Source organism: Aspergillus brunneoviolaceus (genome assembly GCF_003184695.1).
Source record: "Aspergillus brunneoviolaceus CBS 621.78 unplaced genomic scaffold BO95scaffold_70, whole genome shotgun sequence".
Taxonomy (NCBI): domain Eukaryota; kingdom Fungi; phylum Ascomycota; class Eurotiomycetes; order Eurotiales; family Aspergillaceae; genus Aspergillus; species Aspergillus brunneoviolaceus.
This window is the reverse complement of record NW_020290800.1, coordinates 185,280-205,888: the sequence shown is the minus strand read 5'-3', so window position 1 is coordinate 205,888 and position 20,609 is coordinate 185,280. Positions and strand designations below refer to the sequence as shown.

At 54.9% G+C, this 20,609-nt stretch overlaps 9 protein-coding genes across 9 annotated transcripts; 4 read left to right on the top strand and 5 right to left on the bottom strand.

Annotated features, from left to right (window-relative positions):
• Nucleotides 1-134: 134 nt before the first annotated feature.
• BO95DRAFT_371727 (ATP-dependent metallopeptidase FtsH/Yme1/Tma family protein) lies at nt 135-3,104 on the top strand (the record flags this gene model as incomplete). The annotated part of the gene is made up of 3 exons (XM_025582972.1): nt 135-726; nt 940-2,259; nt 2,314-3,104. The coding sequence occupies 3 exons, from the start codon at nt 135-137 to the stop codon at nt 3,102-3,104; spliced, it is 2,703 nt and encodes a 900-aa protein (XP_025438619.1).
• Nucleotides 3,105-3,443: 339 nt separating this feature from the next.
• BO95DRAFT_252038 (uncharacterized protein) lies at nt 3,444-3,990 on the bottom strand. Its single transcript, XM_025581440.1, has one exon. It carries the CDS (start codon nt 3,920-3,922, stop codon nt 3,620-3,622), a length of 303 nt encoding a protein of 100 aa, XP_025438618.1. The 5' UTR covers nt 3,923-3,990; the 3' UTR covers nt 3,444-3,619.
• A 48-nt stretch (nt 3,991-4,038) lies between these two features.
• Nucleotides 4,039-5,499, bottom strand: BO95DRAFT_446383 (NAD(P)-dependent oxidoreductase). The gene is made up of 5 exons (XM_025587366.1): nt 5,369-5,499; nt 4,953-5,286; nt 4,776-4,875; nt 4,440-4,680; nt 4,039-4,361 (listed from the first exon to the last, which is right to left on the bottom strand). The coding sequence occupies exons 1-5, from the start codon at nt 5,411-5,413 to the stop codon at nt 4,128-4,130; spliced, it is 954 nt and encodes a 317-aa protein (XP_025438617.1). The 5' UTR covers nt 5,414-5,499; the 3' UTR covers nt 4,039-4,127.
• A 1,257-nt stretch (nt 5,500-6,756) lies between these two features.
• Nucleotides 6,757-9,946, top strand: BO95DRAFT_251986 (non-ribosomal peptide synthetase). Its single transcript, XM_025581439.1, has one exon. The coding sequence runs from the start codon at nt 6,887-6,889 to the stop codon at nt 9,680-9,682; it is 2,796 nt and encodes a 931-aa protein (XP_025438616.1). The 5' UTR covers nt 6,757-6,886; the 3' UTR covers nt 9,683-9,946.
• On the bottom strand, nt 9,870-11,571 carry BO95DRAFT_517471 (DUF1295 domain protein). Its single transcript, XM_025591901.1, has 2 exons — nt 11,007-11,571; nt 9,870-10,954 (listed from the first exon to the last, which is right to left on the bottom strand). The coding sequence occupies exons 1-2, from the start codon at nt 11,376-11,378 to the stop codon at nt 10,211-10,213; spliced, it is 1,116 nt and encodes a 371-aa protein (XP_025438615.1). The 5' UTR covers nt 11,379-11,571; the 3' UTR covers nt 9,870-10,210.
• Nucleotides 11,572-11,611: 40 nt separating this feature from the next.
• Nucleotides 11,612-14,336, top strand: BO95DRAFT_485048 (DNA topoisomerase 3). The gene is made up of 7 exons (XM_025590383.1): nt 11,612-11,923; nt 11,980-12,180; nt 12,238-12,416; nt 12,467-12,636; nt 12,693-13,015; nt 13,075-13,211; nt 13,273-14,336. The coding sequence occupies exons 1-7, from the start codon at nt 11,840-11,842 to the stop codon at nt 14,048-14,050; spliced, it is 1,872 nt and encodes a 623-aa protein (XP_025438614.1). The 5' UTR covers nt 11,612-11,839; the 3' UTR covers nt 14,051-14,336.
• A 348-nt stretch (nt 14,337-14,684) lies between these two features.
• BO95DRAFT_485047 (DUF4149 domain-containing protein) lies at nt 14,685-15,904 on the bottom strand (the record flags this gene model as incomplete). Its single annotated transcript, XM_025590382.1, has 5 exons — nt 14,685-15,075; nt 15,136-15,421; nt 15,489-15,522; nt 15,578-15,620; nt 15,871-15,904. 5 exons carry the CDS (start codon nt 15,902-15,904, stop codon nt 14,900-14,902), a joined length of 573 nt encoding a protein of 190 aa, XP_025438613.1. The 3' UTR covers nt 14,685-14,899.
• A 175-nt stretch (nt 15,905-16,079) lies between these two features.
• BO95DRAFT_371665 (ATP-dependent DNA helicase 2 subunit KU80) lies at nt 16,080-18,815 on the top strand (the record flags this gene model as incomplete). The annotated part of the gene is made up of 10 exons (XM_025582970.1): nt 16,080-16,208; nt 16,262-16,316; nt 16,372-16,438; nt 16,495-16,562; nt 16,619-16,787; nt 16,841-16,901; nt 16,953-17,492; nt 17,555-17,940; nt 18,030-18,241; nt 18,319-18,815. The coding sequence occupies 10 exons, from the start codon at nt 16,080-16,082 to the stop codon at nt 18,813-18,815; spliced, it is 2,184 nt and encodes a 727-aa protein (XP_025438612.1).
• Nucleotides 18,816-18,839: 24 nt separating this feature from the next.
• BO95DRAFT_446377 (Qc-SNARE protein) lies at nt 18,840-20,482 on the bottom strand. The gene is made up of 2 exons (XM_025587365.1): nt 19,276-20,482; nt 18,840-19,198 (listed from the first exon to the last, which is right to left on the bottom strand). The coding sequence occupies exons 1-2, from the start codon at nt 20,391-20,393 to the stop codon at nt 19,147-19,149; spliced, it is 1,170 nt and encodes a 389-aa protein (XP_025438611.1). The 5' UTR covers nt 20,394-20,482; the 3' UTR covers nt 18,840-19,146.
• Between the last annotated feature and the right edge of the window lie 127 nt (nt 20,483-20,609).

Sequence of the window (20,609 nt, the reverse complement as noted above, 5' to 3'; positions counted from 1 at the left end):
ACACGGCAACTACTGGTCTACCTGTGCCATTGATATCCGAGTAGATCAAAAACCACGTACGCTCTATCGCGCCACCCATCTAAAACTAGTCGCCCTCCCGGGCCTTCGATACCCTTCACCTCCCCCTCACAATCATGGCTTCCTTGCTTCGACGGCCAGGCAACCTCGCCCGGTACTCGAGGAGAGTAGCCGACAGCGTCTTCCGCGCCGGACCGCTCACCGTGCATGCCCCCCAATCCCGCGTCTCGGCCCTGATCCTCGCGCAACGAGCGCGCACATACGCCACGCAGCAGCCCGGCGACAACGGCTCGAAGCCGCCAGCGAACGGGAATGGCCAGAACAAGAAGACGGAGGGCACAAATGGTCAATCTGGCAATGCCAAGGCGAAGAACACCCCCCAGTATGCCATCACACCCGAAGACGAGCAGCTGCTCAATCGGTTCGTCGAGGAGATGAAGACACGGATGGATTTCGAGCCGGCTAAATCGATGGTGGAGGAGATGCGACAAAAGTGCATGGTCTGCGGCTTGAATCCAGACATGAGGTCTTACATGGAACAAGTTGTCCAAGGGAAGACTCCGTCCGTGATGAAATTCATTAAATTCGCCAGGGACGTGAGCAATATATATGACATGAATGAGGTGTATAAGCAAGAACAATCTTTAGACGCCAACAAGGGATCTTCACAGAAAGCTACCAATGGCAAAGAAGATCCTGAGTCTCCTAGTCCTCGGCACCAGAAGTTTTTGGAGGAAGTTGAGGCCTTTGAAGCAGAGGTCAAAGCCGTGCGGGAGGCGTTCAAAAGAAAGTGGGGAGACGATCCCACCAAATACCCGAAGGCGGACCTTGAAGCCATGGAGAAAGAGGTGCAGGACAAGCAGAACGAGTTTTTAAGGGATCACACAGACCCCAGCAAACACACGAAGGCGGACATTCAAGAAATGAAGAAACATCTGGATGATCTCAGGAAAAGACGAGCAGAAGCCCGGGCGGCATCTGGGAAAGGACAACAGCAGAAAGACGGGAAAGGACAGCCCAATGGCGAGCCACCCAAGTTCAGCGAGATCAAGCTTGATGTCCCGTCAATCTTGATCGGTTCCCTCGTCTTCTTCTGGTTTTATACCAGCCTGTTCCCTTCGGAGAACAAACAGGATATCACTTGGCAGGAGTTTAGAGCGGATTTCCTCGAGAAGGGCTTGGTGGAGAAGCTAGTTGTGATCAACAACAACCGAGTGCGAGTTTATCTGGATCGTGATGCGGTTGCCAGCGTATATCCCGGCTCGCCTGCTCAGAATGGCAGCTTCTACTATTTCTTCAGCATCGGTTCTGTCGACAGCTTTGAACGGAAACTTGATGCAGCGCAGGAGGAACTCGGTATTCCAAGCGCGGAGCGAATTCCCGTTCAATATTCTGAGGAGGTTCCATTGGCAGCTACACTTCTGTCTTTTGCTCCTACGGTCCTTCTTCTCGGCGGTCTCTTTTTCCTGTCGAGACGTGCAGGCGGCGGAGGTGGCCAGAGCGGTATTTTCGGCATTGGCAAAAGTCGGGCTAAACGGTTCAACCACGAGTCGGACATCAAAATCAAGTTCTCCGATGTGGCTGGCATGGACGAAGCGAAAGTGGAGATCATGGAGTTCGTTAGCTTTTTGAAGAACCCTAAGAAGTTTCAAAAACTGGGAGCCAAGATTCCTCGCGGTGCTATTCTATCGGGCCCTCCTGGTACAGGTAAGACCTTGCTTGCCAAGGCTACTGCTGGTGAGTCTGGTGTTCCCTTCTTCAGCGTCAGCGGCTCTGAATTCGTCGAAATGTTTGTTGGTGTCGGTCCTTCGCGTGTGCGTGACCTCTTTGCCAATGCCCGTAAAAACACTCCCTGCATCATCTTTATCGATGAGATCGACGCGATCGGCAAGTCGCGTTCAAAGAATCACATGGGTGGTGGAAATGATGAGCGCGAGAGTACTCTGAACCAAATTCTCACCGAAATGGATGGTTTCAACACTTCCGATCAAGTGGTCGTGTTGGCTGGTACGAACCGACCCGACATTTTGGACAAGGCTTTGATGCGTCCCGGTCGATTCGACCGACATATTTCCATCGACCGACCTACCATGGATGGTCGCAAGCAGATCTTTGCTGTCTACCTGAAAAAAATCGTGACCAATGAGGACATCGAGTACTTGAAAGGACGACTTGCGGCCTTGACCCCTGGATTTGCAGGTGCTGACATCGCGAACTGTGTGAACGAAGCGGCACTCGTTGGTTTGTCTCCACCCATCTCTTTATGCTAGACGCAATGCTAACTTTTACGTGCAGCGGCCCGTGAAAATGCGGAGAGCATTACCATGAAGCACTTCGAGCAGGCGATCGAGCGTGTGATCGGTGGCCTGGAAAAGAAATCACTCGTACTCTCTCCCGAGGAAAAGCGTACAGTTGCATACCATGAGGCTGGACATGCTATCTGTGGCTGGTACTTCCGTTGGGCCGATCCTCTTCTCAAGGTTTCTATCATCCCCCGTGGTCAGGGAGCCTTGGGCTACGCTCAGTACTTACCTTCCAACGGTGATACCTACTTGATGAACGAGAAGCAGATGCTGGACCGTATGGCCATGACGCTTGGTGGCCGTGTCAGCGAAGAATTGCACTTCGATACCATCACCACTGGCGCCAGTGACGATTTCAACAAAGTAACCAGGATGGCCACCGCCATGGTGACCAAGTATGGCATGTCTCCCAGTCTTCGTTATATCTTCTACGAGGAGGACCCTCAATCGCAGATGCACAAGCCTTTCTCGGAAGAAACGGCGCGCAATATTGACATGGAAGTCCGTTCAATCATTGCCAAGGCACACAAGCAATGCCGCGACCTCCTTGAGGCGAAGAAGAAGGAAATCGGCATCGTGGCCGAAGAACTTCTGGCCAAAGAAGTTCTCAGCCGAGACGATATGATTCGTCTTTTGGGGCCGCGGGAATGGCCCGACTCTGGCGAGTTTGCCAAGTACTTCGATGGTCGCTCTGGCGCCACGATTGCTCCCCCCGAACCGACCCAGACGGACGACAGCGCCAAAGGAAAGGATGGACGTGACTCAACGCCACTCCCACCATAAACCCATCGCCGGGTTTCTTATCTCGTCTTTTCTATTTGTGTGTCTATTTGGAGCAGGGAATACTTTCATGGCTGATGAGGGGAACATACATCGCTTTTCTTTTTTCTTTTTTTCTTTTTCGATTCCTTCCATCTTGTTTAGGTCTTGTATCTATTTTTCTTGATTTTCCAGTCACGGAGCATCTCTTTTCAATCTTCTCTCAAATCGTTTTCTGGAGGGGGCTCAATGCATCCCACACTCCTTCAAATCTACCTCTTCCCTCCTGTATCAACAGTGGTCGGCCACGCCCATAAATACCAAGCGTCATGCTTTCTACACCCAGCGCACGCTACGCCCCCTCTACTTCCAACCTTTCTACCCTACCTCCATCTGGTACTGCAGTGACCCTGTCTAGATTGCTTTCCCTCTTCCTCACCACGCTGGTGGATGCCCTTCCTCGGATGAGCAATGGGGATGTGTCTCGTGTATGATGTGTCGTGTTGTGTATGTATGTATAGTAGATGATCAGTACACTGTTAGCTTTGTTTGATACAAATCTGAATCGTAATATATTGGTGCAATGGATCCGGAGATCTGGCGGTGTGACTCATAATGAAACACCAAGTCACAGCCACCGACTTCTGCTCCCGTGCTAAAAGAAAAAGAGAAAGGAAAAGGAAACAGTGGTGCAGGACGAGTTCACACCCAATGCTTGCCTTATACCATAGAAGTAGCACCGCAGGCAATGTCCTGCAGCCAACGTGCATTCTGCCTGGAAATAGCAGGCCACGACACGGGAAATGAGAATGAGAGAGCCCCAAGGATAGCCAAGGGACCATATGACAGGTTCAATGCATCTCTCCTCGACTAACAATTGCGGTATCGTACTGTTCACAGATAGAAATGGGAAAATTCGACACGTCGGCTGCAGTCCCTAGTGGCCAGCCACTGAAAAACCTATTCTGAACAGCTTATTACATGAATGTCTCCGTACTCCTCAATGTTCGCCATCCACCCACGCGCCCCCGAGTTGGGGGATAACTTTTACTTCTTCTCATCGCTGCTCCCCTCCGCGGCGCCATTCCGGTAGGGCAATCCACTCTTCACCCGGACGGCGCCATAAATCCCCGTGATGTCGGCCTTGGACCCTTCATGCTCCTGCACGAGCTTCAGGTGCTCCCGTGCAACCTCGTAGATGGGGACGGAGGCGCCGCATGCTTTGGCCATATCCAGGACCTGGCCGGTGAGGGCCAATGCCTTGTACACCTCGACGATGGGCTGCAAATAGCAAAAGCGTAGTGTGTCAGCTGGGGAAGTGAATGTGAGAAGAAAGGTTGGGGGTAAGATAGCGCGTACTGTGCCTTCGTAGTACTCGCCCGTCAGCATGCGGTGGTTGTAAATGGCATGCGGCGGGTTGGGGAACATGGCGCCCATCAGCTTGTTCATGTTCTTGGTGCCGATCCCCGACTTGTCGGCAAAGACGTTGACCTCCGCCACCGTCTCCATCGTCGTCATGATCAGGAAGTTGCCCATCAGCTTCAGGAGGGACGAGGTGCCCGGCTCTTCTCCGCTTAGATCGACGATCGCCCGGCATACCCTGGATTTGCGTATGAGTTACCGTACACATTGTTCCCCGGCGGAATACGTATGTAATTGGGGGAGGAAGGGAATTGGGTTATGTTGAAAACTTACACGCCCTCCAGATATGGTCGGATTCGGTCTACCGATTCGGGCTTTCCGCTTGGGATGCAGATGAGTTTCTTGGCTGCTGCTACCACAGGCTCGCCCATGACTTTTTGAAGAGAATTGAGCGTCAGAAAACGAGAGAGAAAGCCAGAGTCTCTGTCAGCAGGATAGCGATTTCCTTACCTGGCATTGAGACGAACTCCCCGCCAGCTTCGATGACCCGTTTGGCTGTGGCATTGGACCATTCCGGGGCGATGGTGGAGCTGTCGACGAACAATTTGCCGGTGATGTTGACGTTGGCCGCAAAGATACTGTCGAAGACCTGCTCCACCGCGGACTGGTTCTGCAGGCATGACCAGATGATGTCGGAATTCTCGACCGCCTCCTGCACGGTTTCGGCCACTTTACAGTCTCCTCCGAGGTCAGCGCTGTGGGCGTCCGCGGTGCTTTTGGTTCGGTTCCAGAGGGTCAATGGGCTGGTGAGATCTCCATCGCGATGAAGATTGCGAGTCATTGCCTGATGCTCTTATCAGCATAGTTTCTTGTCGTGGGATCTCGAAGGTAAGCTGATTGTAGTATGGTGGGGATATGGTTCTTACCTTGCCCATCTCTCCCAGACCGATAAAGGCCATTCGGGAGCCCATGTTAGGTGCGACTGTCATCTTAGATGTGGATGGTGTTGCACTGTGTAGCTTAGCTAACCTAAGGAGAAGGGAGGGGTTTCTCAGAGGAGGTCGCCAGCCTCTTATAAATTGCATTTCGGGGGAGTGTGTCGTCCAAGTTTCGTCAGGCGGGGTCAACGCCAACCTTCTTCTTTCCTCTCAAATCGCCTACCCTGCCCCCATCCTCTGCGCTGGCATCTTTGGGCACCATCGATTTATGACATAGCAGAAGCAGGTGAGACCCTGCAGCATACCGGTATCTAGTCTGTTGGTTTGTGCATTTACTACTGTTGGTTATAAGGCTCGATGATCGTTGATCCAGAATTAACTGAGTACTGCTACGGTGGAAGGACACCATTCCGTCCTCAGCATCTCTCGACCATGAGATTTCATGTCATGTCACAGATCATAAGCCACTACCGGCAGCTGCATATATGCATCTGATTCACAGGAGCGTCTCATGGTGATACTGCATAAACGAGGAGTGGAACGCAAGGGAGGCCATGATATATGCGGGACTATACTCACGTTTCGAATCCCTCGTCTGTCCGCCATTTCCGCTGAGCACCGTCTCAATCCATCTCGCTCCATGCTATACATTGCCCAGACTCTTGGCTTGAACGCTTGTCGGGCTATAGCCACATATTTTGATGAGCCCGGATGACACATCGCCATGAGGCTTCACACCCGCGGATAGGATATGGCAGCCCTCATTTGGCGTGAGAACAGCTCTGGTTGCTGGCCAGAACCGGCCGAAGCCATGTCCTGGTAAAGAGTGATGGGTTTGGCAGCTTAACCAAGCCAATTGAGGGCAGCTCTAGGCTCATTATCTTTCCGATAGCTGGGGTGTGGCGATGACTACCTACTGTCTCGGTCGACCAAGGCCAGCTCAGACTGGCCCGCAACTACAAAGTATGCTCCAGTACTCCATGGCAGCTCGCAGGATCGACATCACTGCGCCTTTCATGTCACAGTCTTGGCGAGCAGGTAACGGCAGCGGTCTCATGAATCAAACGGGATGGCCGGCATTGACCATGCGTCTTTAATTGAAGTTTATTGACACACACCACTCTGAGGACCCGATCCAGATTGCTAACCTTCTTCGCCAATGCGGACTCGATTCGGATCCGTGTGTTCGGACGAGCAGTCTCGTGTTCAATTGACTGTACTGTACGTCTAGATACGATGATGAGCATTAACCAAAGTAGCCTAACTGACACTGTCAACAAGAAAGCCAGCTCATTTGCATATCTCGGACGGCTGCATATTTTCCAAAAGAGTCTGATCCTCGTTAGCCAAGAGAGCACTGCGGAGGCAAATGGCACTGCCCATCATGCGTTCCTTGAAGCTCCAAACCCTGGGCAAGTAGGGTTATAAAGGCGACGCACCGCGACGTACTGTGAAGCTGTTTGACTCTCAGTTCTCCATGTCCTCACTCCCCCATCCACCTTCTCCATGACTGACACAATGTCTTTTCGAAATTTACAACATCTCCTAGAGACCGTCGCTGCGAAAGAAGGCAGCGGCAATGTCGTCTCATACTCTATGGGCAACCTGCACGAGCCCAGAGTCTTCTCCTACAGTCAGCTATTCATGCTAGCCTTGAAGGCGTCCTGGGCTCTTCGCTCGAGAGAAGACTTCCGACCCGGAAGCGTGGTTATGCTTCATTTCAATACTCACTGGGATATCATCGTCTGGTTCTGGGCCGTTCTCTTCGTTGGATGCCTCCCTGCCTTGTCGATTCCCTTCTCCAACAACCCAAACCACCGCACTGCACATCTTGAACACTTGTCAAAAATGCTCAACAACCCCTTATGCCTGACACGGGCCGACCTCTTGCCCGAGTTTGGAGGACAAGAAGCCATCGACCCAGTCGCAGTGGAGTCACTCGATGTGGACAATGCCCCACCAACAGATAGCTCCGACATCTGCCGAGATTCAAGTGCCAGTGACAATGCAGTACTCATGCTCACCTCGGGGAGTACTGGCAACTCCAAAGCCGTGTGTCTAAGTCATGGGCAAATTCTGGCAGCTATTGAGGGTAAATACGGGGTGGTCGAGTTGCCGGAGGGAACCTCATTCTTGAACTGGATCGGTCTGGATCATGTTGCCGCGATGATCGAGATCCACCTTCAAGCAATATACGGGGAAAAGGACCAGATCCATGTCCAAGCTCCCGATGTCCTGTCGAACCCCACGGCCTTTATTGACTTGATCCACAAGCACCGCGTCTCGAGGACCTTTGCTCCCAACTTCTTCCTCGGCAAGATCCGCGCTACCATCAAGAGCCAGGGAGACTCCGTTCAACACAATTGGGACCTGAGCTGTCTCCGATACATCGCATCCGGTGGCGAGGCCAACGTGACCAAGACCTGCGAGGAGGTGGCGAAGCTTCTGGAAGACCACGGGGCTCCCCCCAATGCTATTATACCTGGATTCGGGATGACAGAGACCTGTGCTGGAGCCATCTTCAACACCGATTTCCCCCGGTACGATGTGCAAAGATCGTCTGAATTCGCTTCTGTGGGGTCCTGCATGCCTGGCATCAGCATGCGCATCTCCGACGGTGAGAACAACCCCGTGCCGGCAGGAGAGGTCGGGTCTCTCGAGGTTTCGGGTCCCGTAGTGTTCAAGGAGTACTTCAACAACCCGACTGCGACGGCCGACGCCTTCACCACGGACGACTGGTTCCGCACCGGCGACCGCGGCGTCATCGACGAGGCCGGGAACCTGACCCTGGTTGGCCGCGCGAAGGAAACCATGATCGTGAATGGGGTGAACTACTACCCCTACGAGGTGGAAAGCGCTCTGGACGAGGCCAACATCGCGGGCCTGACACGCAGCTTCAACTGCTGCTTCTCGTCCTTCCCGCCCGGCGGCGACACGGAGGAGATCATCGTCGTGTACCTGCCCACCTACGTCCCCGAGGACATGATCGCGCGCGTGCAGACGACCGACGCCATGTCGAAGGTGGTGATGATGTCGACGGGCTGCCGGCCGAAGCTCTTGCCGCTGGACCGGTCCCTGCTGCAGAAGTCGGCGCTGGGCAAACTGTCGCGGGCCAAGATCAAGACCGCCTACGAGAAGGGCGAATACCAGCCCTACCTCGAGATCAACGAGGAGATGGTCAAGCTGTACCGGCGGGTGACGCGCAAGGACCCGACGGACGCGCTGGAGCAGCAGCTGCTCTCGATCTTCACGACGTCGCTGGGGCTGCCCGCGGGCGACTTCGACGTGCAGACGCCAATCTTCGACATGGGGATCACGTCGATCGAGCTGATCAAGCTCAAGAAGAACATCGAGGAGCATCTGGACCTGACGGCCGAGCTGCCCATGATCACGCTCATGACGCACAGCACGGTGCGCGACCTCGCCCGCGCCCTGCACGACCTCCAACAGACGAAGCACGAGTACAGCCCCGTGGTCAAGCTGCAGGGCCAGGGCACCAAGAAGCCGCTGTGGCTGGTGCACCCGGGCGTCGGCGAGGTGCTGGTCTTCCTCAACCTGGCCAAGTTCCTGGTCGACCGGCCGGTGTACGCGCTGCGGGCGCGGGGCTTCAACGACGGCGAGACGCCCTTCGAGACCATCGCCGAGGTCGTGACGACCTACCACGCCGCCATTAAGCGCGAGCAGCCCGAGGGGCCCTACGCGCTGGCGGGCTACTCGTACGGCTCCATGCTGGCCTTCGAGGTCGGCAAGGTGCTCGAGCGCAACGGCGACGAGGTGCGCTTCCTGGGCTCCTTCAACCTGCCCCCGCACATCAAATCCCGCATGCGCCAGCTCGACTGGAAGGAGTGTCTGCTCCACCTCTCCTACTTCCTGGACTTGATCACCGAGGCGCGCTCGCGCGAGCTGTCCCGGGAACTGCAGGACGGGGACAAGTCGCGCGACGACGCCCTGGCCCGCGTCATGGAGGAGGCCGACCAGACCCGCCTGAGCGAGCTGGCGCTGTCCGAGGCCGCCCTCGTGAAATGGGCCAGTCTGGCCTTCTCGCTGCAGAGCATGGCCGTCGACTACGACCCGTCCGGGACCATCGCCGGCATGGACGTCTTCTACTGCATCCCGCTGGCCGTCGTCGCCGCGTCCAAGAAGCAGTGGCGCGAGGAGCAGCTGAGCAAGTGGGAGGACTTCACCCGCTCCCAGCCCCGCTTCCATGATGTCGCCGGCGCCCATTATACCATGCTCAGCCCCGAGCATATCTTTGGCTTCCAGAAGACGCTTCGCGCCGCTTTGGATGCACGAGGCTTGTAGGTTGGTGTGATCGGCGAGGGGCTATTGACCGAAGAGGCAAACGTGCGCTTCATGGGATTAAGGTTTGAGTAGGTCGTGGAGGGAAAAGCCCGGAGGGACCGACGGACGCATGAAGGAGTAGATAGGTATTATTTGTGTCGACTTGAATATATGGCTTACTGTTTATGGATGAACCATCGTTTCGGTAGTTCTTGCTCGAGCAAGAGTGTTTCTCGATTGTTTTGTATGTTCAACCATATACACATATGCTTTTCAACGCCGCCCCGTCACCGATTCCAGATAAACCTGCTGCTCCCTGAGCGAAATATAAGACAAGAACACATTCAAGAAGAGAAGAAAGGAGGCCAAGGAGAAGGAACTAGCCCCGTACAGGATCTCAGATAAAAAGTTTGAGAAGAAACAAGAACAGCATATCTTTCCAAAATGTGACACCAAGATATTTACCCCGCATATTCCGATATAAGGTGTCCACCTACGACTCTAACCAAAAAGATGCTGCGACCGGCCAGAAGTATATATGCTCACCGCCTACTGGCTCTTCTTCTCTTCCTGGAAAGGCTGCTCAACCTGCTCAGCGACCTGGCGAGGTGCCTTCTTCTTGCCGCTGCCCTTGTACTTGGGCTTGGCAGACAGACGAGGAATGAACCGGCCCACGCGCGCCTGGTACTCGCGGTACTCGGGGTACTTGCCGGCGCTGATGGACTCGGTGAGCCGGACGCTGCCCTGGAAGATGAGCAGCAGGCCGACGACGCCGACGCCGGTCCACTGGACGTAGGACTCGGTGCGGTAGCAGTTCCAGAGGTACAGGGTCAACCAGATGGCCTGCTCGGAGAGGAAGTTGGGGTGGCGGGAGACGGACCAGAGGCCGTTGACCACGAACCCGCGCTCCAGGTCCTCCTCCGTAAAGACGCCCTTGTACTTCTCCGGGATGCGGGCGGTCTGCTGGTACTCGTGCTTGGCAGTCTGGAAGTTCCACTGCTGCTGGTCGGAGAAGTACTCAATGAGCAGGAAGAAGAAGGCGACGCGCGAGAAAATCAGGTCGGGCAGCTCGAACGACCGGTGCTCCGCGATCTGCGCCAGGCAGAGGAAGTTGTAGGTCGGGGCGGTGATGAGGAGCAGCAGCAGGGGCTGGATTAGGCTGATGAAGGTGATGTTGAACAAGAAGAAGATGAATCGGTTGTCGTTGACCCACGAGCGCACGATCTTCCACCGGTAGTCCTCCGAGCCGATCGAGTAGCCGCCCCGGCGCCAGTAGTTGAAGGTCAAACGGGCCTGGATGGATATTAGTAACAACGAGGAGTGAAAGCTGCGAGGGATAACTGACACTCCAGAGAAGCGTGAAGATAGCAATGGTGTCCACGCTCTGGGTCTGCAGACCACTCAGGCGAGCCCAGACAGCGAAGTGCACATTGTACAGAGCAGGGAGGATGCTCCAGCACCGATCAACCTGGGAGTAATTGCGGTTGATCTCGGAGGTGATGACGAACAGCACGGATAGCACCAAGGTCAAGCCAAGCGCCGAGATAAGAGGGTTGGTGGTAAGGTAGATCTCCTTCAGGAGGGTCGCATCCTTGGTCGCCGCAGCGACCTGCAGCTGCTGGGGGAGGGTGGTAAGTTGCGACAAGTAGGGTAGGACAGTCTGGCTGAAGGACGCACAGTCCACGGCTGACTTGACGTCAGGAAGCGGTAGCGCCATCTTGAAATTGGAAAAAGGAGCTTGTGATGATTTGAAGTTGCTGCTGGGGTGATGGGGAAAAGCTCTCACATGGGAGTGGAGAGCGCAGGATGGAAAAGCGAGGGACTAAACAATTGAGGGAAAAACAACAAACAACAAACAGCGAACAGCAAACAGCAAACAGCAACTGCTGAGGAGCTGCCACCTTGCCATTTTCGGATACCACCGGGAGCTTGGGCCACTCCATGTATATTCCTGCCTGAGGCAGCATGTGAGCAGATCACAACCTCAGGCATCAAGCTGTAAGTTACGCCCAATCCGTGATTTCCTTCCCGTGACTCTCGCGTGTCTTTCGGCGCGTTCCGGTTCTTCTTCCAGGGAGGAATGACTGACAATCGACTCTTGCAGGAGGAGAATTCTTTCGAGACAGAAGTATCATGGAGACTCGTTGATCCTGTCTCCCTTGGTCCAGACACCTTGTCATGACGAGGATCCTATGTGTGGCCGAGAAGCCGGCCATTGCCAAAGCCGTGGCCCAGCACTTGTCTGGAGGCACATTCCAAACAGTAAGTGGCTTCAAGCGAGTTGGAAGCATTGTAACGTATCGCTAAGGTAGATGTAGAATAATGTAACCGGCAACCGATATGTGAAGAACTACTCGTTCGATTTTAACTTCGGGAGCACGTGGGGCCATTGCAATGTCACGATGACCAGCGTCCTCGGGCATCTGACAGACCTGGAGTTTGCGCGAGAGTACAAAAGCTGGCTCTCTTGTCCCCCGGGGGCCTTGTTCGAGGCTCCAGTCCATGAAACCGTGTCTTCCGTACGCAGTCTAATCGTCTCAAAACTCCGGATGTTGAGCAACTGATCCGTCAGACAGGACAAAACAGCCATTGCAAGGAATATCCAGCAGCAAGCACGACAGAGCAAAGCTCTGTTCATCTGGACGGATTGCGATCGAGAAGGTGAACATATTGGAACTGAGATTCGAAAGCAGGCAAAGGAAGGAAATGCTCGCATCCTCGTCAAGCGGGCCAGATTCAGCAATACTGAGAGAGCGTAAGTTGTCGTTCACCTGGTTGCGAGGTGAGACTGACCCGTTCATACAGCCACGTCTTGAATGCTGCTCGCTCGCTGATAGAGCTTGATGATCTTCAAGCGAATGCAGTGGCAGCGAGGATAGAGCTTGATCTCCGCATCGGTGCCGCTTTCACTCGGCTACTGACTCTGCAGCTGAAACCATTATCGAGCGCTTTGGAAGATACCATCGTAAGCTATGGTATGTGAACCTCTTGGTGCAACTTCTGCCGATGCAGCTTGCTGATCAATGTGTAGGATCCTGCCAGTTTCCCACCCTGGGGTTTGTGGTTGATCGCTATCTACGAGTGAAGAACTTCAAACCTGAGACACTCTGGGGCATCAAGGTCATGCTACAACGAGAAGGAATCAAGGTCAACTTCCTGTGGAAACGTGTGCATCTGTTCGACAGAGCCGTCGTGACCATCATGCTTGAGCGGTGTCTTCTCGCCAAAATGGCCAGGGTCACCAAAGTCAATCAGAAACCCACCAGTAAATGGCGGCCCTTGCCGTTGACGACGGTCGATTTGCAAATGATGGGCAGTCGATTCCTTCGCATGGACAGTCAGACAATCATGAAGGTATCGCCACTACCAGCACCTCCCAAAGTGGAGTACGCGCCGCTAACCACGAGCGTCAGGTTGCCGAAGCGCTCTATACGAAAGGTTTCATCAGCTACCCACGTACCGAAACCGACCAATTCGACAAGGCCATCGATCTGAAGAAACTGGTTGAGAAACAACTCCCAGACCAGAATTGGGGTCAATATGCTCGAGAGTAAGATCAATGAGATCACAGTCAGATCCTTGTAAGTTCGCTGCTAATAAAAACATCGCAGTCTTCTGGACGGCGGCTTTCGAACCCCACGAGCAGGCCATCATAACGACCAAGCTCATCCACCCATCCACCCCGTCTGCTGGGTCTCGCCATCCGCCCTCAGCGCCGACGAGAAGAAAGTGTACGAGTTCGTCGTGCGCCGCTTCCTCGCGTGCTGCTCCGAAGACGCCAAGGGCCAATCTACGGAGATCGCAATTGAATACGGCGACGAGATGTTCCACGCTAAGGGTCTGCTCGTCCTTGAACGAAACTACCTGGATGTCTACGTCTACGACAAGTGGGAGAGCAGCCAGCAGCTGCCGAACTTCCAGCTAGGCGAGCAGTTCGAGCCGACGGAGGCCAAGATCTTCGACGGCAAGACCACGGCCCCGAACTATCTGACGGAGCCCGAGCTCATCGCGCTGATGGACGCCAACGGCATCGGCACCGACGCCACGATGGCCGAGCACATTGCCAAGATCAAGGACCGGCACTACGTCGCCGTCAACACGCGCGGCGGCGGCCGCAACGCCGTCAAAGAGCTGATCCCCACGCAGCTGGGCATCGCCCTGGTCGAGGGCTACGACAACGTCTTCGCGGGCATGCCGAACAACCCGTCCCTGAGTAAGCCGTTCCTCCGGAAGGAGATGGAAACCCGCATGCGCGAGATCTGCGCGGGATCGCGGGTGCGGCAGGAGGTCGTGCAGGAGAGTCTGGATATGTACCGCGAGTACTTTGTGCATACTAACCGGCGCATCAGCGCCCTCAAGGATGCCATTCGCAAGTACCTTCCTAACTGAACCGGTAGCTGTATCGGCGCATTTCTGGAATTGTTTCTGGTCAGTGAGCATAGATTGGCGGAAAGTATAGGAACATTGATACCCTGGGACTCAATACGATTATGCATGTCGAAAAGGAGCGGAATCTTAATCTAGAACATATGCTATTCATCATTGCGTGGCTATGACGCCGTTTTGGCAACGAGATACACGGATTTTAGGCGTTCGAGTATACAGAAGCAGGTATACAAGGCGGACCGAAGCACAGTAACAAGATGACAAAACACTAAAGGACAGGAGCATTGATAATCCATTCAGACGTATTGAACGGGCAATGAAATCATTTCCGATTGACACCTTTGGAGCATCCCTTTTAGGCGTCCTTCTCCCGCCCTGAAACGCCTTCTTGCTGCCGCCGCGAGTGTCGCATGTTTTGTCTGGCTCGCATCCAGCTCGAAACCAAATCAGGTCCTTCTTCCACAAAGCCCGCGTATTCAACCACCACTGCGAGGCCTGGCGCCCTGTAAAACGATCTGGTGTAAATACACCCCCATGGTTCTGTTTTGCTTAACTAAGAACAGTTTGTTGCAGTACTTAAATACAATAATATGTCAGTTTTAAAGGATAATGTCAACATATCTATGAAACTGTGTACCAGAGAAATACATATTGTTAGCTCCACCATGTTACTAACCTTGGATAAATACACCATTGGTCCCATTCATGGATTTGCCATTGTCCATTGGATCTTAGTTGTGAATTGCATAAATGCTATAACCAGCCTCTACCCTAGTTTGGGAGTAATCTCCCCCACCCCCCACCCCCCGTGTCTCTCTCCATGTCCTTGCAGAAATCAGGCAAGCCCGACACCTACGCCAACTGCTTCCCGAGCACAGCACCGTAGTAGACCGTAGCACCCAGGCAAACCAGATTAACCAAGCTAGAGATACCGTGAAGACGGCCGAACTTCTTGTTGAGAGCGATCATCTCCTTGGAATGGGGAGCCGGATCATAGCTCTTCTTGCCGTCGCGAGTTTCTGGCACCCCTCGTCAGCGGAAGATGCCTCCGTCTTAGTAGCCAGCAGTAAGTCATGGCAGAATCTTACCCTGGTGCTTCCGCTCGCGCATGACATTGACCGTCATCGGACGCAGGACGGTCAAGTTGACGAAGCTGGCGATGGCGACGGTGGCCATGGAAAGAAGCGTGCCCCGGTTCTCGGGCTCCAAAAGACCGGAGACGCCATGCAGCTGGCCCGCCCGGCTGGCCGTCAACGCAACGACGACGGGCAGCGCGGACTGGAGAGAGAAGTAGATGGGGAAAGTGGCCGTCTGGAGCTGCGCGAACTGCGGCCGAGGCAGGGCTTTGAATGCGATGACGCCCGACACGAACGACTTTCACGCCAATTGTCAGTGAGTTTAGTGGGAGCTATGGTCGCCGCGGCGGCATGTGCATGCCTACCTGGTAGATCTGCACACCCAAAAGGGTGCCGTAGCTGTACACCATAATATTAGCGGATTATTCGGATAGATGCTTCCTGGAGTACACACCTGAGAACGTGGTATGGACGGGGATCAACCATGTTGTCGGTTGCTGTGTAATAGAACAATTATCTACGCTGGTGGGGAAAGAGGAAAGGCTATGAGTTGTGTAAGTACTGAGGAGCAGCTCACTCAGATTGAACTGGCCGAAGGATACAGTTAAGTTGCCTGATGCATCAAAGGTGGGGGGGGGGGGGGGCGGTTATGGCTTTCAGTTATTGCCACCTCATACTCCTTTCCTACCGCCCCTCTATTTCCACATCCACCCTTCACTCTCCCACCAACACACAGCTCCCACGCACCCACTCTCAAATGAACACGGACCTCAGCGGACATGATGTCATGTGCTTTCGCGTTCCGCTTCCGTCCCAAAGGGGAAATATCACGCGTCTGCCTGCTCACCAGCGTCGACTTACTTTGTCTGCCTACGCTTCTAGCCAAAGCACTTAAAAGCTAAAGCTTCGTTCGATACTCGCAAATCCAAGACATGTAATTTGGTGGCCACACAGCCATGGCGGACAAAGAAGCAACAGTCTATATCGTCGACCTGGGGAGGTCCATGGGGAAGCGATACCATGACCGAGAAGTGACGGATCTCGAATGGGCCATGCAATATGTCTGGGACCGGATTACTGGGACGGTATGTGATTTCCCAACATCTACCTCTGATACAAACTCACAATAATATTGCAGGTGGCCACTGGACGTAAGACAGCCGGAATTGGCGTGATCGGGCTCCGGACCGACGGTGAGTGTCACGAAGCGATGTTGCCAACGCAAGACAAGACTAATCGTTCAAATAGACACTTCGAACGATCTGGAGGATGATGCCGACTTTGCAAACATCTCGGTGTTTTCGGGCATCAAACAGTGAGCGCTGCGTAGTGCGATGGAGAAGTCCTTTGTCTAACCCTGTCATATTACAGGTTCCTGATGCCTGATATTCGAGAGTTGAGTGAGAAGATCGTCCCAAGTCAAACCAACAAGGGTGACGGTATATGCTCCCATTCTCCCCTGACCAGATCTGTGGCCTTCTACTGACGAGCTCAGCCATATCCGCCATCGTGCTCGCGATCCAGATGATCATCATACATTGCAAGAAACTCAAGTACAAACGCAGAATCGTCCTGGTCACCGACGGCAAAGGACCGATGAATACGGATAGTCTCAGTGAGATTACAAAAAAAATCAAAGAGGACAATATCGAACTCATCATCTTGTTCGTGGCGGATGCTCCTCCTGTTTCTGTGATGCGTGCTTACCTCCTCATAGGGGCCCTGACTTCGATGATCCGGACTACGGGGTAAAGGAAGAAGACAAAGATCCGCAAAAGGTAAAACCCCCGCATCAGAATGTCAGGGTAATGACACTGACCCCGGCGCAGGCAGAGAATGAAGCGATCCTGCGAAGTCTAGCCGAAGACTGCGACGGAGCCTACGGAACGCTCGAGCAGGCCGTGGCGGAGCTGCAGATCCCCCGAGTCAAAAGCGTCCGAGTAACAGCAACCTTCAAAGGATTCCTGCAGCTCGGGAATCCCGAGGAATACGACACTGCGCTCCGCATCCCCGTCGAGCGATACTTCCGCACACACGCCGCAAAGCCTCCATCGGCAAGTCAATTCGTTCTTCGCTCCGACCTCGCCGCTTCCCAGGAACAACCCGAATCCTCTGCCACCGCGGCCGCTGCGGCACAGGAGTCTCAGCCAATGGATGGAAATTCTCTGACGAATGTCCGGAACCTCCGAGCGTATCAGGTATCCGACGAGGAAGCTCCTGGTGGAAAGCGAGACGTGGAGCTAGGAGATCTCGCCAAGGGCTATGAATACGGCCGAACGGCCGTGCATATCAGCGAGACCGACCTCAACATCACGACCCTCGAAACATTTGCAGCGCTGGAGCTGTTAGGCTTCATTCAGAGCGGTCGTGTGCGTCTCCTCTCACCCCAGTACAGATATGCCTGGCAACTTATTGACCGGGACCTTTCCAGTATGACCGGTACATGCACATGTCGACGACGAACATCATCATCGCGCAGCGCGCGAACGACAAAGCCGCGCTGGCGCTGTCCTCGTTCATCCACGCGCTGTTCGAGCTGGAATGTTACGCCGTGGCGCGCCTGGTCGTCAAGGAGAACAAGCCGCCGATCGTCGTCCTGCTGGCCCCGTCCATCGAGCCCGACTACGAATGTCTCCTGGAGGCGCAGCTGCCCTTTGCCGAGGACGTCCGGACGTATCGCTTCCCGCCTCTCGACAAGGTCCTGACCGTGTCCGGCAAAGTGGTCACCCAGCATCGCAATCTACCCAACGAGGACTTGATGGATGCGATGGAGAAATACGTGCTGGGCATGGAGCTGAACGATACGGATGAAAACGGGTTAGACCACCTCCTTCCCCAACAAACCTCACAGTCTCAGTTTCAAATGCCGCTGGCTAACACCCCTCCCTCCCCTTCCGCTCTCGCAGAGAACCAATCGACACACTCCCGCTCGAGGATTCATTCTCTCCGGTCTTACACCGCACCGACGCAGCAATCCGTTTCCGAGCCATCCACCCCGACAAGCCCATCCCTCCGCCGTCAGAAACTCTAACAAGTTTCTCTCACCCGCCCCAAGACCTGATCGAGAAATCCCAGCCACAGCTAGAGAAACTCATTGCCGTCGCCGACGTGAAGAAAGGTTTGCACCTCCCCCTTCTGCCCCGGGTCCCCTCTCTCTCCATCCCACTAACAACTTAACAACTACATGAAATCCAGTCCCCCCCAAAGCCAAAGGCCGCAAACGCACCCGCGAGACCGAAAAACCGCTCTCAGGGCTGGACGTCGACGCCCTGCTCCACCAGGAGAAGCGGAGCAAGATCTCGCCGAACAACGCGATCCCGGAATTCAAGCAGGCGGTGGCGCAGGCCGAGAACATCGAGACGATCCGGGAGGCCGTGCGGCAGATGAGCGCGATCCTCGAGGATCAGATCCGCCACAGCTTGGGGGACGCCAACTACGACCGGGTCACGGAGGGGCTGGGCACGATGCGCGAGGAGCTGCTGGCCTACGAGGAGCCGGCGCTGTACAACGAGTTCCTGCGGCAGCTGAAGGAGAAGGTCCTGCGGGAGCGGCTGGGCGGGGACCGGCGGGAGCTGTGGTGGTTGATCCGGAGGAGTCGGCTGGGTCTGATTGACCGGCTGCAGTCGGATCAGTCGGAGGTGACGGAGGAGGAGGCCAAGGCGTTTATGTCTGCCAGTGCTGCTGCCAATTAGGGCAGTTCCAGATTGGACGAAAACCCCACAAATGAATTCATCGAACATGTCATACCACATGAATGTCATGCGCGCCGGGTGCTTACTACATTGGTACAGTACAAGTAGACGATATGAAAGTCATCGCTATCAAGACAACGGCAACAATAACAACCAGAAACAAGATCCGCTAAAACAGACAAGACATATGACATAAAAAAGCCATGCATATGCAAAGGTATTCACCATGCGAAAGCCCAGATCCAGAACCTGATGGAAAAGACTCACAAAGCCCTCCAACCCAACCCACCATAATCCATCACCATATCAAACCAACTCAACTCAACTCAACTCAAGAGATCCTCCCAATCCTCTTCTTCCCAATATCAATCTTATCGCCCAACCTAGAACAAACCCACGAATTAGCAACCCACTTCAAAAAAACCCCTTTCCCCCCACAAAGAAAAGAAAGGAAACCAACCTCGTAGCATCCTCATCCGTCAACTTGAGCAACTCATTCTGCACGACCAACTCATTATTAATCGCGACGCCCAGCTCCTTCTGCCGCTGCACGATGCGCATCAACTCCTCGACGGCGCCATCCTGATCCTGCATCATCTGCTTCTGGAGCTGCAGCACCCCGGTATTATCCAGCTCGCGGGTGCGCTCCGTCTCGCGCCCGAGCACGCGCCCGGCCGCCCGCACCGCCTTCTTCCCCTTGACCGGGAGATTCATCAGCGCCTCCTTGTCCTGGATGGACGCCACGGCGGAGTCGATGCGGCTCTTGGCGGCCATCGCGTTCAGCAGATCCTCCAGCCCGTCCTTTTCCTTGCGCGCGTTGATGAGCAGGTCACGGCGGCGGCGGAGCTCGCCGTCGCCGAGGCGGGGGGGTGAGCCTTCCCCGGAAGAATGGCCGGTGGTGGTGGAAAAGTTCTTGAGGCCCGCCTCCAGCGCCGCGATCAGCGACCCCGCGCGCACAAGACTGCTCTTCGCCCGCGCCGAGCTCTCGTGCTGCCGCTGCGGCGTGGTCTCCTGGTCGCGCCGGGTCAGGTGCAGCCGCGCGTCGTGCAGGTGACCCTTCATGTCGCGGTAGCAGTCGAGCCACAGGGTCGGGTCCGTGATGGTGTTGTTCGGAGCGTCCCCGGTCAGCGACGTGATGCTGCCCGGGTCCGTGATGGCGGCGTGGAGTCGCGCGCTCGTCGTGCTGCTGTTGCTGCTGTGATGATCGTTGAGGGAGTTGGCGTTAGGGCCCAGGCTCGGAAGGTTGAGGAATGCGCGCCAGGCGGGCGAATTGCGCCATCGCGGGTCGGCGGCTTCGTTGATGGCCCGGAGGTAGGTTTCTAGGGCTTGCCGGCGGGATTCGCGGAGGGTCGCGTTCTTGACGGTCGAGGAGAGCCAGGATTTCGGTGGCAGAGGGGCTGGGGGCGCGGCGTTGGCTTGGTTGAGCAGGGTCGTGTGGAAGGTTGTGAAGTCGGAGTAGCGTTTGGAGATGGTGAAGGAGCGGAGGGGGAGGCGGAGGGTGATGTTGTAGATTGTGAAGGGGGGCGAGGTGGTGGAGATGCTGGTCGTTGGGATGGCGATTTCTACAGGCGGGGCCATGGTGGGCTTTGGGCTTGTAGCTTGTACTCAGTGAGTTTTAGACCGGTGGTTGGTGAGATGATAACATAACTTGATGGAGGTATGAGTGAATGAGTGGTGGTGAAGATAAGGAAGCGGTGGAGATGAACTGGAGGCGATGACGATAACCGCTCCAATTCTGCCGGGGATGTTTGTTGTGTTTGGAAGAGGCTAATTTAGAGGCCGCCGATCATTCGG

Bases quoted from the DNA above. Each gene is read 5' to 3' on its own strand.
- BO95DRAFT_251986 (XM_025581439.1), top strand. From the start codon at position 6,887: ATGACTGACACAATGTCTTTTCGAAATTTACAACATCTCCTAGAGACC.
- BO95DRAFT_517471 (XM_025591901.1), bottom strand. From the start codon at position 11,378: ATGGCGCTACCGCTTCCTGACGTCAAGTCAGCCGTGGACTGTGCGTCC. The intron at 10,955-11,006 runs GTCAGTTATCCC...ATATCCATCCAG, and splicing joins TCTTCACGCTTCTCTGGAGT to GCCCGTTTGACCTTCAACTA.
- BO95DRAFT_252038 (XM_025581440.1), bottom strand. From the start codon at position 3,922: ATGGTCCCTTGGCTATCCTTGGGGCTCTCTCATTCTCATTTCCCGTGT.
- BO95DRAFT_446377 (XM_025587365.1), bottom strand. From the start codon at position 20,393: ATGGCCCCGCCTGTAGAAATCGCCATCCCAACGACCAGCATCTCCACC. The intron at 19,199-19,275 runs GTTGGTTTCCTT...GGTTTGTTCTAG, and splicing joins ACGGATGAGGATGCTACGAG to GTTGGGCGATAAGATTGATA.
- BO95DRAFT_485048 (XM_025590383.1), top strand. From the start codon at position 11,840: ATGACGAGGATCCTATGTGTGGCCGAGAAGCCGGCCATTGCCAAAGCC. The intron at 12,417-12,466 runs GTAAGTTGTCGT...CCGTTCATACAG, and splicing joins TTCAGCAATACTGAGAGAGC to CCACGTCTTGAATGCTGCTC. The intron at 12,637-12,692 runs GTATGTGAACCT...ATCAATGTGTAG, and splicing joins AGATACCATCGTAAGCTATG to GATCCTGCCAGTTTCCCACC.
- BO95DRAFT_446383 (XM_025587366.1), bottom strand. From the start codon at position 5,413: ATGGGCTCCCGAATGGCCTTTATCGGTCTGGGAGAGATGGGCAAG. The intron at 5,287-5,368 runs GTAAGAACCATA...TAAGAGCATCAG, and splicing joins GTCTGGGAGAGATGGGCAAG to GCAATGACTCGCAATCTTCA. The intron at 4,681-4,775 runs GTAAGTTTTCAA...ACGCAAATCCAG, and splicing joins CGACCATATCTGGAGGGCGT to GGTATGCCGGGCGATCGTCG.